This window comes from Brassica rapa, chromosome A05 (assembly GCF_000309985.2).
Source record: "Brassica rapa cultivar Chiifu-401-42 chromosome A05, CAAS_Brap_v3.01, whole genome shotgun sequence".
Lineage (NCBI taxonomy): Eukaryota > Viridiplantae > Streptophyta > Magnoliopsida > Brassicales > Brassicaceae > Brassica > Brassica rapa.
In genome coordinates, this window is record NC_024799.2 from 16,990,399 (window position 1) to 17,005,403 (window position 15,005).

The following is a 15,005-nucleotide window of genomic DNA, read 5'->3' on the forward strand; positions in this document are numbered from 1 at the left end:
ATTTAGGTAAAAACCACACGCTTTTTATTTAAAATCTGATAAAAACAACAAACACTTTTGATATTTATGCCGCCCCCCTTTCCTCCATCTCTATAGCCTCCATCGACGTCGGAGACGCTCACCGCATACTCTTCTCACTTCGATAGATTCCGCCGTTTACTCTCGCGCCTACGCAAAAACTGACATCCTTTATATCTCTGTAAGCTTCGGTTTCTAACCTGGACGTTAGTTACGGAAATCTAGGGTTTGTAACTTATCACGCTAGCTCGATCGTTAGGATGAATCTTTGTTCTTATAAATCTAGAGATTGCTGTATCAGGTTGATTGATGAATTCAAGCTGAATAAATAAACTAAGATGTGAGTTTTGTTATGACCCAATGCAGTGAGAATGGCGAGCAATGATTTGAAGACATGGGTTTCGGATAAGCTGATGGGGCTGCTTGGCTATTCTCAAATAACTCTTGTTAACTATGTCATTGTAAAGGGTAAATTTGATGCTTTCAGTTTATGGAGCTTATGAAGCCAGCCACTTTCTTTTTGCTGCTATCTTGATAATTTACAAGTGGGGTTGTTGTTATCTTCGTGCAGCTAAGCAATCAAAGTCACCAGCTGAACTTGTTGGAGTGTTGATGGATAACGGATTTGCTTCTTCTGGTGATACTCGTTCCTTTGCGGAAGAGATTTTTGCTAGAGTTCCTCATCAAACTGCTGCGGTGAATGTGAGTTCCTCTAAACTATGTTGCTCTTTGCTTTGTTTTCCCTTTGAAGTAAAATGCAGTTTACTTTCTTTTTTCTTTTTCTGAGAGAAGTATGTATGGGATGGGATGTAAGCAAAGGCAGTTTTGGTTGGGTTTCTTGATTTTTTTTCTGCTCCTCTGTCAGCTTTACCAACAACGGGAAGCAGAGGCAGCAATGCTAGTGAGGAAGCAACAAACATATGCTCTTATAGATGATGATGATGATGATGAAGACGAAGTGGTTAAGGAGAAAAAACCTTCAGCTTCTGAATCTAAGAAGTCAGATAAGGGCAAGAAAAGGTTTAGAAAGAAAAGTGGGCAGTCAGATGACAGTGATGAAGAGGTGTAGTTTCTTTTCCCCATTCCAGCCTTTTTTTCTTTTTTCATGGTAAGATTTAGCCTGGCGTCTCGTCTGATAAAGCTGTGAACAACGTTGTAGGTGCCTGTAAGAGAGGACAGTAGACACGTTCGAAGAAAGGTTTCTGAAGATGAGGATGATGGTTCTGAGGTATATCTGATAATCCCCGTAGCCTTTTGCTTTAGAAAGGGAGTAACTAGGATATTTACTATAGACAGGAGTGGATAACACCTGTGCTAATATAGTTTACTTTGTTCTTGTACACTTGGCACAGTCAGAAGAGGAAAGAGTGCGTGACCAAAAGGAGAAAGAAGAACTCGAGCAGCATATAAGAGATCGTGATACTGCACGGACACGAAAGGTATGCCTCAAAATTGCATTCTTGGTATGATTTCTGTTTTCTGTTCCGAATAGGTCATGTAGTTGTAGCCGGCCAGGGACTAAGTGTTGACGACGACTGTGTGCAAGTTCTTAATGAATGAGATTTCTTGTGATTCATTACAGGCAAATCTAGATTCATTTAAGGAAAATGAATTAAGCTATAAAGTACACATTCATATGTTATATTATATACCTGATAGAATGAGAAACATGTAGTTAGCATAGCTCACTTATCGGTGTACTCTGTTGATGTGAAAGTCAGTGACATGTTCTTTTCATTTGTTTAATGATCAGCTAACGGAGCAAAAGTTGTCAAAGAAAGAGCAAGGTACACTCTGTTATAATTTGTGCATTAACCTACATTTATATTTTTATTTTGCATTGTAATCTAGGCATACGTCTTTTCAACTGACACTGTGTCTCATGTTGGATTTTTTATTTGAAAACAGAGGAGGCTCTTCGAAGAGCGAACGCTTTGGAGGAGGATGATTTAAACTCCTTAAGGTAATGAAACTTTTCTTTCTTATATGTGTTTTGATGATTGTTTTTTGACAAAGATAGAAGGTAATGAAGTATAGTTTCCAAGCATCACCTGTGTCTCGTATGTTTAATCCTCCCACTATTAGCTACCAATTCTTGACTCTATCAACCATTAGCGTGTAATAACCATTGAATTGTTTTCTAATGATACTGATAGAAATGATCTCTTTGAAGGCTATTTCGTGCTGTCCTTGCTCTTGATATCATTTGTTGGTTCTAATGCAGGAAAGTTTCAAGACAAGAATATTTGAGGAAGAGGGAACAGAAGAAACTGGAAGAACTAAGGTACATAACATGTAAATGTTTGCACCTTTTTGTTCTTAGTATTGCGATCTTCCCGTTAATTGGTTTCTACTTTTCCTCCTTTTCCATAGGGATGAGATAGAAGATGAACAATATCTTTTCGCAGATGAAAAGCTCACAGAAACAGAGCTTCGTGAGTTTAGGTAACTGCTACATCTTTCTTGCATCAGTGTTGTTGTTACCATTGCCAAAATCTATCTGATGCAATGCGTTTGTTTTGACGAGGAAAATTGAAATTTCAGTTACGATTTATTCTTTTTTTTTTCTTCTTGCAATTCTAAAAGCTATATGGTGGCATTCATATGTCACAAGGTATGTTTAGTTTTGGTTAGTTGAGCTTCGGTTGACATGTTTCTCTTTTATAGATACAAGAAAGAGCTTTATGACCTGGTGAAGAAAAGAACACAAGATGAAGATAACGTAGAGGAGGTAATGTTTGCATCTTGCTGGACTCTTCTTTCTCCTGGTTTTGTAAAATTTCTATATATCTAACCCATACTCTTCTTACTCCTCCTTCTCGGAGTTCAGTATAGAATTCCAGATGCTTATGATGATCAAGAGGGGGGTGTTGATCAGGAGAAGAGATTTGCTGTTGCTGTGCAACGATACAAGTGAGTTGACAAAGAGCGCTTTGCTAGAGATAGAACACATTCTAATCTGCATGCGCTTGCCATATCTAACTTTAGTATTTTTCAAAACCCTTTTGAGCATTCTTAATCATCATTTTTTGTTTAGGGATCTGGATTCAAGGGAGAAGATGGATCCATTTGCAGAGCAAGAAGCTTGGGAGGACCATCAGATTGGTAATTCTGTTTTAAGTTTTAACTATATTTCAGTTGACCAGTCCTGTCTTTGCTTCCCACTGATTTAAGTGACACTGTTCTTTCTTATGCTGATTTAAATGTTATTTCTATGCAGGAAAAGCAAGACTAAAATTTGGCTCAAAGAACAAAAAAGCCTCAGACGATTATCAGTAAGACCTGTTACATATTTGTTGTTTTATTCTTACTCTGCTACGTTGGGGTTTGTTTGTTTCCTTTGAGGATACTCGTCGTTAGCTTTCTAATCATGGATTATTCCCATGATCTGTGGATTCTAAGTGTTTGCTTTTTGTAGGTTTGTGTTCGAGGACCAAATAAATTTTATAAAGGAATCAGTGATGGCCGGTGAAAATGTATTACCTATGAATATCTGTTAAACCTGATGAGACCTGGCATATGGGGACTTGTAGCTGACTTTTTGTTTTTGCCATGCAGTATGAAGATGATATGCATCCTAAAGAAGCTCAAGATGCGGCTGAAAAAACAGCTTTAGAAGAACTTCAGGTGCTATACTTTTCTGTTTTTTCTTCCGATTGACTCTGTTTTCTCAAACTCGACCAACCAAATCTTCTTCTTAAGATGCAGTTCGGAATAAGTTCAGATTGTTTGTTATCTTTGAATTAATATCCGTAGCAAAAGAAAAAAAACTTATCCTGACATGTTCTTGCATCTGTTTATTTGTGATTCAGGAGGTCAGAAAAAGCCTGCCAATTTACGGGTATCGTGAGCAGTTGCTTCAGGCCGTGGAAGAGCATCAGGTGATTCTAGCTCTCATGTCTTTGCCGTTGGTTTACATACTGCGACACTAAATTTTAAATGAACATGTTTACAGTTTTTAAGACATCTAATAACAGTTTTTACGAGAAGCTCATTTTAACAATCCCTATTGAAAGTGAAACAAGATCAATAGAGAGCAAAACACTTATAAACTATAGCAAGCATCAAATTTCAGTGTCGTGTACAACGGAAAATGTGGATTGAAATTTTTGTTGTAAAATTGTGCATAACTTTTTTTAATATTTTGTTTTGTTATGGTTTCCTCTGCTACATGTAACTGAAATTTGAAACCTTCTTTCAACCTCTTTATATTTTTTAGGTTCTTGTCATTGTGGGAGACACTGGTTCAGGAAAGACAACACAAATACCACAATATCTCCATGAAGCTGGTTACACAAAGCGCGGAAAGGTACAAACCTACTCCTTACCCGTAATTGTAGCATATAGTTAAACACTCATAGTTCCTTCAAAATGAACTGTTAATGTAAAATTCGTTAGTAAAATGGCCTGTTAGTCCTTAATTGACAGCTGTTAGCTTGTTGAGAATGAACTTACTTTGAAGTTGTTCGTTCCTTATAAAAGATCTAGTTTTGCTTATGAAGAAAGAATAAGCCTTGTTTATGACCTTGTGGTTGAGTAGGGCAAAGTAGTTACTTTCTCAAGTAAAGAACCATAATGATTTGCTATTATGTTTCAGGTTGGTTGTACACAGCCCCGAAGAGTTGCAGCTATGAGTGTTGCTGCCCGTGTGGCTCAAGAGATGGGTGTCAAACTTGGACATGAGGTATGCTTGCTTTTTCCCCCTTTGGCTGCCTGCTTGTAAGTTGATCGTTACACAACTGTGGGTTCAATCTTTGAATCTAAAATGTGGTTGGTGCTTGTCACAGGTTGGCTATTCCATTCGATTTGAGGATTGTACTTCAGATAAAACTGTTCTGAAGTATATGACTGATGGAATGCTTTTGCGTGAGCTGCTTGGGGAACCAGATCTGGCCAGCTACAGGTAATGGGCATTCTTTCTTTCACAATTCTAAAAATTACTTTTGAAAAATAAACGTTTTTGCTTACTGATTGCAAAACCGTTCAGTGTCGTTATTGTAGACGAGGCGCACGAAAGAACCTTGTCAACCGATATACTGTTTGGATTAGTTAAGGCAAGTGGATCTTCTTGCTTATGCAATCATGGTTAGATAGATCCTTGAATAAATTCTGATTGGGCTATTCCTTTATTTGACAGGATATAGCGCGGTTTCGACCAGATTTGAAGTTGTTGATATCTAGTGCAACAATGGATGCAGAAAAGTTTTCTGATTATTTCGATACAGCGCCGATTTTTAGTTTTCCAGGGAGAAGGTATCCAGTTGAAATTAACTTTACAAGTGCACCTGAAGCTGATTACATGGACGCAGCAATAGTTACTGTGCTTACTATCCATGTGAGGGAGCCGCTTGGAGATATATTGGTCTTCTTAACTGGTCAAGAGGAAATTGAAACCGCAGAAGAAATCTTGAAGCAAAGGATAAGAGGTTTGGGTACAAAGATCCGTGAATTAATCATATGCCCGATTTACGCAAACCTTCCAAGCGAACTCCAAGCAAAGATATTTGAGCCAACTCCAGAAGGGGCACGTAAAGTAGTCCTAGCGACAAACATTGCTGAAACATCATTGACGATTGATGGTATAAAGTATGTTGTTGATCCTGGATTTAGCAAGATGAAGTCATATAACCCGAGAACAGGGATGGAGTCTTTGCTGATTACTCCTATCTCCAAGGCTTCAGCAACTCAACGTGCTGGTCGAGCTGGAAGAACAAGCGCAGGGAAGTGTTACCGTCTGTACACAGCGTTTAATTACAACAACGACTTGGAGGAAAACACGGTGCCAGAAGTACAGAGGACGAATCTTGCAAGTGTGGTACTTGCTTTAAAGAGTCTTGGAATTCATGATCTCATAAACTTTGATTTTATGGACCCTCCACCTGCTGAAGCACTTGTGAAGGCTTTAGAGCTTCTCTTCGCTCTAGGTGCTCTAAATAAGCTCGGTGAATTGACTAAAGCTGGTAGAAGGATGGCAGAGTTTCCCCTTGATCCGATGTTATCGAAGATGATTGTTGTTTCTGACAAGTACAAGTGCTCAGATGAGGTAATATCAATTGCTGCTATGTTGTCAGTTGGAGGGTCTATCTTCTACCGTCCCAAGGACAAACAGGTTCACGCTGACAATGCAAGAATGAATTTTCACACTGGAAATGTCGGTGACCATATTGCTTTGCTAAAGGTTCTGAACCTTCTCTTTTTCTCCTCTTTTCCTTCCTTCCTTCCATTATCTTTGTATGTTTATCGTTTTTGTTGTTGCTTTGTGAAGGTTTACAGCTCATGGAAGGAAACAAACTACTCTACACAGTGGTGCTATGAGAACTACATTCAGGTACCGTGCTGTCTCTCTATGCTTATCATTGCATCGGATTACATGTAAATCCGTTTGAAATCTGTTTTGGGTTGCATGCATATATGTTCAGGTACGGAGCATGAAAAGAGCCAGAGATATCCGTGACCAGTTGGAAGGACTTCTCGAGAGAGTGGAGATAGAAATCAGCTCAAACATGAACGAATTGGATTCAGTTAGAAAGTCCATTGTAGCTGGTACTCTCACTTTCGTTTTTTGTTGATTTTACAATGTATTGTATATACCTCTGCTAATAATCTCCTTGATCAGGTTTCTTCCCGCACACTGCGAAGCTGCAGAAGAATGGATCATATCGAACTGTGAAGCATCCCCAGACAGTGCACATACATCCCAATTCAGGCTTATCTCAGGTCAATTATTTCTCACTATATATGAACCAAAAAAATATACGAGTACTGATAGAATCTTGAATATTGATGAGTTCTTCTCAATGCTTTATTGTAGGTGTTGCCAAGATGGGTTGTATATCATGAACTAGTGCTCACCTCCAAGGAATATATGCGACAGGTAATTCTTATGTTTCATGATTGATAGGTTTAATCATATAATTGGATCTTTGTTTTCAATTGTTTCGGTTTCATTTGTTTGTATAATTAATACTCCCAAAATTGCAGGTAACGGAGTTGAAACCAGAGTGGTTGATTGAGTTAGCTCCTCACTACTACCAGCGCAAGGACGTTGAAGATGGTAAAAACCTTTTTATATTTCTCTGTAGTTGTTTGTAGAATTGAATCTTTCGATCTCTAACGACAAAACCCATGTTAAAATAAAATTTCAGATGCATCAAAGAAAATGCCCAAAGGAGCTGGTAAAGCTGCGATCTAAGAAGTCAAGACTGGAAACAGATGTGGGTGTATAGAAAACTTTGGCAGATTGCTAGAAGAGCTTTCTTTACCACTACATTTAACTTCTTTTTGGTGTTAGAAAATAATAACAATGTTTATGAATAGTCCAAATCAGTGACCACTTGATCTTCACTAACTCTTTCTTTTTCTTTTTTTTTTGAACAACCTTCACTAACTCTTTCTTGGCATCTCAAAACACGTGATACAATTCTCTACCTAATTTATCATATAAAGCAAACACTGGTCATCTACCCTATTTTGCAGTTCATCGGGCTCTCTTTTTCATTCCCTATTTGCTGCTAATACGAGTCTTATTTGCACTGTCGCACAGACGTATATTAAGATTCAGGAAATGCGTCGACGCATCACCTGATATGAAATATCTGGGTCTTCTCTTTGAATCCTACTGGTACGGATAACTAGTAATAGAGATGTCACACGGGCCAGCTTTGTCCACGTATCCCCTCTACTGAGGCCTCAAATCTTACAGTGCGGCTGGCCCGCCACTTGTTGCGGTCACTAAGACATATGTATGATCGATTATATTCTTCAGACAGCGATATATATTATATTAAATAGCCCACTAAGTTCCAGTATTAATACAATAGATAGGGGCGCGTACGATTCATCGAATATTTACGTTTTGAAAATATTCATTGATTCAATTCGTTTCATCGAATAATTAATTATCCAATTTAAATTGATCCATAGTTACTTGTATATTTTGAAAATTTATATTTTCGATCAAATATCTGATTCGATTTATGCAAATAAAATAAAAATAAATAAATAAAAAATCTAAAAAATATAAAATAATAATAGTTTTTGTTCAAAACAATAATGATTTTTAATTAAAATAACAGTTATTTACTTTTCAAACTTTGATAGCTAAATTAATCAATTTAATAAATGATTTTTTTTAGAAAACTTATATAGCATATAATAATTATATAACATAGGTATATAATGGATCGATTGGACCATATATTTATTTCTAAAAAAAATAGTATTTGTGATTTGATTTGTTTTTTACGCATATTTGCATATGTTTTTTTTTTTGCTTCGTAAAGATAGTCTTTTCGGTTTAACTGAAACAAATAAGAGTGATTTGGCCAATATTCATAAGAGCTAGTGGAAGGAGAGAAATGTCAAGGCTTGTGTCTAATTGTCACATTGTATGGTAAACATGACTGAAATATACTATACTATAAACCATATAATATAGTCGAAACACTTATACAAATATACATGGTGAAAAGAGAAACATGTTACAAACGTTAACAAAAACACCACACCAACAATAATATTATACATTATACAATGTATAGGTTAGTCGAAGCAGAAACACACCAGAGCATTTACCAAATTTTTTATGCTACCAATCATAATAGAATGAAACAAAAAAATACAATTTAGTTTATCTTCTTAAATCATTTTGTAATTGATAGCAGTAAAAGTGAATGTATAAAAATAAGAACGGTTGATGAAGAGATGTTGTTGCTACGTAAAGTAAAAAAAGAAGAATATGTGGTGGGAGGAGGAAAAGAACCTACCGGACGTGGAAGAGATGGCAAGTGGTGACAATGGCCGAAGAGAAGATGGCGGCGGCTACAAAACAATCAGTAATAGTAATGGTGACAATAATAGGATCGAGGTGAATGAAGAAAAAAAAAATGCGCGAGTTAGATATGATATTGCACAATTTGGGATATAGAATAACCTCATTCGGAACAGAAGGTTAGTCGATACTATTCTATAAAAGTATGTATTATAGTATCTACTAAAGTAAACAAAACATCCTATCTACTTAATTCACTAGGGTACGTAAATGACGCCGCCAGAAGAAACACAAGAAACTACTTCGAACCATAAGGGGATCACAATTGTGGAATTTAGTATAGCAGACCCACATATATGTTGGGGTCGAAAACGGTTACGAAACAGTTAACGTCCAAATCTCCGCAAAATACAAGTATGTCTCTCCGCAATAAATCATGCTCGGTCAAGAGAACATCACAACATATGTTCTCGAGATGAAGTTTCATTCGAATTCTATTTAGATCAAACATAAGCCGTCGGAAACGTACCCAAACCAGTTACGGATAGGTTCGAGTATGAAAATCGGAACATGGACAAACCAAGCTCGGTCATTACGCAACTACCGCACATGCACGCTATCCGGTCGCTTCGCTCGGTAGCTACACAGCGACCGAGCTCGGCCAAGCTCGGTCGATGCGTACGTAGCGACCGAGCTTGGCTCCAGCGCGGTCGCTATGTAGCTACCGAGCGTCCGTCCCGCTTGGTCGCTACGTAGCGACATAGCGTCCGTTCCGCTCGGTCGCTACGTAGCGGCCGAGCTCGAGCCAAGCTCGGTCGCTACGTAGCGTCCGAGCTCTTCCGAAACGTCAATACGACACTAGTCCATGCATTCTCGTCTACCCTTCGATGCTATCTCCCGAAAACCGTAGCGAACTCATTTCATGTTTTCCGCCATTCTAAGTAATCAATCAAACTTTGCGGTAAAAACCGCGGAAAGTTCGTTCTTTATCAAAAGAAGTCGTAATAAACGTTTCGAGTCGGAAGACGGCCCAAAGGGACCTAAGACACGACTCGAGGCCTAACTTACGATTTCTTAACCAACAGCCCGTAAGCCACATGACGGTTTACGCTTGGTTCGCAAGGAAAGATAAATGTCAAGCTTATGCGGATAAATACAGAATTTTGAAGATAATTACGAAGATCAGAGAAAATAGAATATTTCCATTTTTATGCTATGACGGCTTAAGGGCAGAAGAGGAAAAGCATAAACCGACCTAGGAGCGAGTATATAAGGAGTCCTAGGCGAGAGGCATGGAGAATGACTTTTTCAGAGCAAACTTAGCACTTAGAGCGATTTAGGCATTTTTCTGTTTTTGTTATTCGAGCTACGACTCAATTAGGTTTTTGCCGTCTTAGGGTTTTAGAACTAGGAATCTCGCCGACAGCTCTCATAGCCCAGGCTTCTACCTTGTTGTAACTGTCATACACAGATTCGAAATAAGATCTACTTTGCTCTCTTTTCGATTTCTTATTTTTCTCGTCTTAATTTCGTGTTCTGATTGCTTGGCGTGTGGTATTAACAGATCTCCGGGACCTCTGAGAAATTAGGATTCTCCTACTTTTCTTATTTAAACGGAAATCGATAGTGCAAATTTCGGTTCCCACAATATACGCTAGTTGTTGCGTAAGCAGTTGAAAGTTATTCCATATCAAAGATAGTAGAATAGAAATGACACAACTAGTATATAATACAAGAATACATAAATAGTGAACAAGAAGATAGTACATAAAATGTTGATACAAATAACCAACTGACGGGACACAGCTGGTGTACAAATATGACTGAAAAAATATGGGATCCCATTAGCATAATTTGTCTTTAGCTGCGACTCAGCCAACTGCCCATGCTGAGCATCTGAAAGAGCTAATTTTATGATCTCTATCCATCCTAAATTGAAGTAATTGTTGATTATTTTTCGCCCGTCTGGTTGGTTCGTAACTAGCCAACTGCCCATGTTAAGCATATGTGCTTATAAAATAGAATAGAAGAAGAGAAGAAGATGAGATGATGAGTGCCGGCGATTTTTGTGGAAAAAACAATGCAATTTATCAAGTAGTGACAAAAAAATTAGGAGGTAGAGTAAGAGATACAATTTGTAAAAGAAGAGAAAGAGAAATGTATCATACTATACTGTAATTTCACCTTACTGTCAATGAAATTGTTGCTTGACCTTATAATTCTAGTCCTTTATGCTATAAAATCATCTAGGAATTACTTTGATTTCTTGACTTGTGCTCTGCAGTCGCTCACGCTGCTTTGAAAATGGAAGATACTTTGTAACCGTGACTTTGAAGAGCCAATTGATGTCGCTCTGAACAATCGTTATTCACTGAGTCAACCATTTTTCTTTCTAACACACAATCGTTCTATTCACTTAGATTTTCTGTTTCGCATGCAACAGGTTCGTAAGTAAACACACTTTCTAACTGCCAGATTAAAAAGCGACTTTCAACCTTTCACACGCATATAAAGAATATTGTTAGAATAGTTCATAAAATTATAAAAAATATCGTAGCATATAAGTTATAATGGTTATATAGTTAATTTTTTTTTTGCTATGTACATGTCTAATTCTCCAACAAATAACAAATTAAATAAAAAATTACGGATATTTTGCTGATCCTAACAGACACCCAAACCTTTTTTTTTTCATTTTAGTTTTTAACACATTTCCCTCTGCGCAATGACTGATTCCAAATCCTTCTTACTCGCAGAGAAGGTTTGAGTCACGCTTTTTCTTGTCAACGTTTGAGTTACACTTTTATCCACGCCAACATTAAGATGACGCTTTCGTTTTCTGCCATACGTCCTAAAGATAGCACACAAAAGTTAATAAAAATCCACTAAGAGAGCTCTCTCTTTACCATTTTCCCACTTTCCTTTGAGACAACAGAGCAAAATGGCACTGAGAATGTGGGCTTCCTCTACAGCAAACGCTCTCAAGCTCTCTTCTTCTGCCTCCAAATCTCACCTTCTTCCAGCTTTCTCCATCTCCAGATGCTTCTCCTCAGGTAAGCTAAAACTATTATCATTTTTTACACCACCTGTGTGTTGCATTGCTCTGTCTGAAAATTATTGGTGGTGGTTTTGGGTTTCAAGTGTTGGAAGGACTCAAGTATGCAACTTCACACGAGTGGGTGAAACATGATGGCTCGGTGGCTACCATTGGCATCACTGACCATGCCCAGGTAACAAAAACATAGCTCATCAGAACTAGCATAGATCAGTTTTATAAGTACTTGCCTGAAAACAGAGAAACTACATATGTTGATGTTGCGCAGGACCATCTAGGAGAAGTTGTGTTTGTGGAGCTGCCAGAAGAGAAAAGCTCAGTGAGCAAAGAAAAGAACTTTGGAGCTGTGGAGAGTGTGAAGGCAACAAGTGAGATTCTATCTCCAATCTCTGGTGAAGTCATTGAGGTTAACACAAAGCTAACCGATTCACCTGGTTTGGTAAGTTTTTTTTTCAATTTGCAGTTAACTAAGTGTGTGCGGCGTACCAAAACTGATATGTTTGAGTTGCGTAGATCAACTCAAGCCCCTATGAAGATGGTTGGATGATAAAGGTGAAACCAAGCAACCCTGCAGAGTTGGAAACCTTGATGGGTTCAAAGGAATACACCAAGTTCTGCGAAGAGGAAGATGCTGCTCACTAGAGGGTTTCACCTGTCTATGTTTCGTACCCTATCTCTCTCAGCTTTGTATCTCTGTAATACTAATTTGGTTGAAAGATGATCATTCAAATAAGACTCAAGAGAGCTTTTAACTTTAAACAACACAAATAAGAAAAACTTTCATACAGTTCATGAAAGAAAACGTTAAGATATCACAATGGTCTACCTTTTAGACCAAACCAAAGTTGTACGCATGGAAAAGGAACAGACTTTGATCTGTACAGTTACTTATATCAGACACCGTTGGGCAAGGTCGGAGAAACAGCAGGTACATCAGGTGAGGGGGACGGTGACTCGTCGTAGGAGATGGAGATCAGCTCAGATCTGAGCTTTTCCGCGACTTCAGAGTTCGTTTTGGTGACTCCGTTTGTGGTACTGACGACAGGTTTCACATCTGAGGGCGTTAGAGAGTCTTCAACCTCCTCTGGTGAAGTGTAGGAGATAGCAATTAGAGACTCACGAGCTTGTTCTTGAGAGATATCGTTACTGGGTTGTTCCATCAAACAATTAAATGCCTTTACAAGCTTCTGCATAGATGAACAAAACCCATCTTACATTTGTGTCTATATGAAAACACATGTCAATGTTACATGACAATTCAAAACGAATCCAAATCACAATGGTTCCCCCAACAAAAAACATAATGACCATGTCAAAAAAAAAAAACATAATGACCAATTAAAATGAAGGAATTACATAAAATCTTAGAACAGAACACATGTTCAAATGTTAACAACCCAGAAACAAAACCCTGAAACTCCGTTGACCGAGTCAAAATTAAACCCTCAATATAGCCCAATTCTAATTCATTTTCGCTTTTTTTGTTCCCTTGCGATTTTCTCGAGAAATAAGATCAAAACATATTAAACTTAACTAATTATCCAATTCAGTAACCAAATCACAATCAAATCGCGTTTTTTTCTGCCTCCGACCAAATTTGTTCTTTTTTCTCTCAAATTTTCCGCAGCAAAAGATAAATTAAAGAAAAAATGTGAGAAAAAAAAATAATCCACGAAGCGGAGGGAGAAGCGGAGGAGGACGCACCTCGTTGATTCGGACGGCAATTGCAAACGGAAAGTTCAGAGACAAAAGGTTGGATAATTGCGTTTGATTTTTATTTATTGGCCAAAAACGATTATAATATTCTTTGCCAGCTCATTTACACGTCAACAAACTATAGTTTACCATCCCTCTTTTATTAATTATGACCCTTTTATTACCAACAACAATAATATAAGTTAAAATGAATCTTATATGTTTGTTAGATTTTGATAACTGAGTTTAATTTTTAAATAGTGAGAAATTAGAAATGGAAATAATATATGTTTTTTATTGGATACATTAGAACTTAATAGCAAGTAAATAAGTTTGAAAAGGCAGAATATCTACAAATACGGTAAACATAACATATCAGTTATATTTTTTCACAAAGTAAAATACATGGATTTGAAAATATAATATTCTGTACAAGTAAATAGGAAAATATGGGAAGAAGTCAATTGAAATGAATGTCGAGTATTAAGGCAAAAAAATAAAAAGGAGGATCGAATCGACACGAAAGGATGTCATCTAACGTTGTCTATAGCTTCTCCTTTGTAATGATGTGCCCCTGACCACTTGCGTCTCGTCACTCGTGTATGAATCTTCCTCAGAAAGTGAGAAGTAACACGATGGAGGTGTTAGCTTTTCCAACCCATCTCAAGTTAAAACTATTCCATCCCTGCTTTACTTCTTCTTCTAATATAAAAATTATTATATTCTCTTTTATTTTTTTATATACTTTATTAGCTGATATACAGTAGAACTTCTATAAATTAATACTCGATAAATTAATAATTTTTATAAATTAATAAATTTCGCTGGTCTTTACTTGCACCGGTTCAAAATTTGACATAAATCGATAAAATAATAAGATAATATTTTTTTAAGAAAATTCTATATAAATATATGGTCCAATTAAAATAAAAGATATAAGTAAGAATCTATTATTATATTGTTTATTTTATATTCACAATGGAAATATCTTTATATTCTCTTAACACTTAATATATTTTTGATAAGATTCAGTAATATTATATCTAAAACCACATTTAAGTTCTATGCAATATATATTATATACACTAAATAATATAATAAAATTAATATAAATGTCAAATTTTAAAAAATAACAATTAATGTATATACACTAAAATTAATTATTTTTTTATCTTAGAATAAATATATCTTGAAATAAAAAATCTAAATAAGGAAATTTTTGTAAATTAATATCTCTATAAATTAATAAAATTTCAAAGTCTCAACATTATTAATTTATAGAGGTTCTACTGTAGTAGATTATGTTAAGAATACACTTAGTAATACAAAATAGACTAGATATCACATTGTATAATCCGAGTTTGGAATATATTCCAACAAATGTCACGGCTAGACTGATTGTCCATTACGTTCTACCATGTTAACCCTATAAGCCGAAGTCCATGCTTAAACTAGCTAAATAGTGAT

The 15,005-nt window shown here is 36.7% G+C and overlaps 3 protein-coding genes across 4 annotated transcripts; 2 read left to right on the top strand and 1 right to left on the bottom strand.

Moving 5' to 3' along the window:
* Positions 1 to 17: 17 nt before the first annotated feature.
* On the top strand, positions 18 to 7,486 carry LOC103874751 (pre-mRNA-splicing factor ATP-dependent RNA helicase DEAH1). 2 transcript variants are annotated; one of them, XM_009153186.3, is made up of 28 exons: positions 18 to 199; positions 385 to 486; positions 590 to 720; positions 884 to 1,081; positions 1,178 to 1,246; positions 1,371 to 1,457; positions 1,736 to 1,805; positions 1,927 to 1,981; positions 2,243 to 2,302; positions 2,392 to 2,463; positions 2,686 to 2,749; positions 2,849 to 2,931; positions 3,056 to 3,123; positions 3,239 to 3,293; positions 3,437 to 3,494; positions 3,577 to 3,645; positions 3,831 to 3,899; positions 4,238 to 4,327; positions 4,616 to 4,702; positions 4,806 to 4,921; positions 5,006 to 5,072; positions 5,156 to 6,196; positions 6,284 to 6,346; positions 6,438 to 6,561; positions 6,635 to 6,735; positions 6,830 to 6,892; positions 7,000 to 7,072; positions 7,164 to 7,486. In XM_009153186.3, exons 2-28 carry the CDS (start codon positions 390 to 392, stop codon positions 7,208 to 7,210), a joined length of 3,177 nt encoding a protein of 1,058 aa, XP_009151434.1. In that variant the 5' UTR covers positions 18 to 199; positions 385 to 389; the 3' UTR covers positions 7,211 to 7,486. The 2 variants fall into 2 exon arrangements, with proteins under 2 accessions (XP_009151434.1, XP_009151435.1); XM_009153187.3 differs by having other exon boundaries at positions 19 to 199; positions 1,772 to 1,805.
* A 4,096-nt stretch (positions 7,487 to 11,582) lies between these two features.
* Positions 11,583 to 12,620, top strand: LOC103874749 (glycine cleavage system H protein 3, mitochondrial). The gene is made up of 4 exons (XM_009153184.3): positions 11,583 to 11,841; positions 11,930 to 12,018; positions 12,112 to 12,282; positions 12,357 to 12,620. Exons 1-4 carry the CDS (start codon positions 11,730 to 11,732, stop codon positions 12,483 to 12,485), a joined length of 501 nt encoding a protein of 166 aa, XP_009151432.1. The 5' UTR covers positions 11,583 to 11,729; the 3' UTR covers positions 12,486 to 12,620.
* On the bottom strand, positions 12,587 to 13,712 carry LOC103874750. Its single transcript, XM_009153185.3, has 2 exons — positions 13,548 to 13,712; positions 12,587 to 13,030 (listed from the first exon to the last, which is right to left on the bottom strand). Exon 2 carries the CDS (start codon positions 13,001 to 13,003, stop codon positions 12,737 to 12,739), a length of 267 nt encoding a protein of 88 aa, XP_009151433.1. The 5' UTR covers positions 13,004 to 13,030; positions 13,548 to 13,712; the 3' UTR covers positions 12,587 to 12,736.
* Positions 13,713 to 15,005: the final 1,293 nt, after the last annotated feature.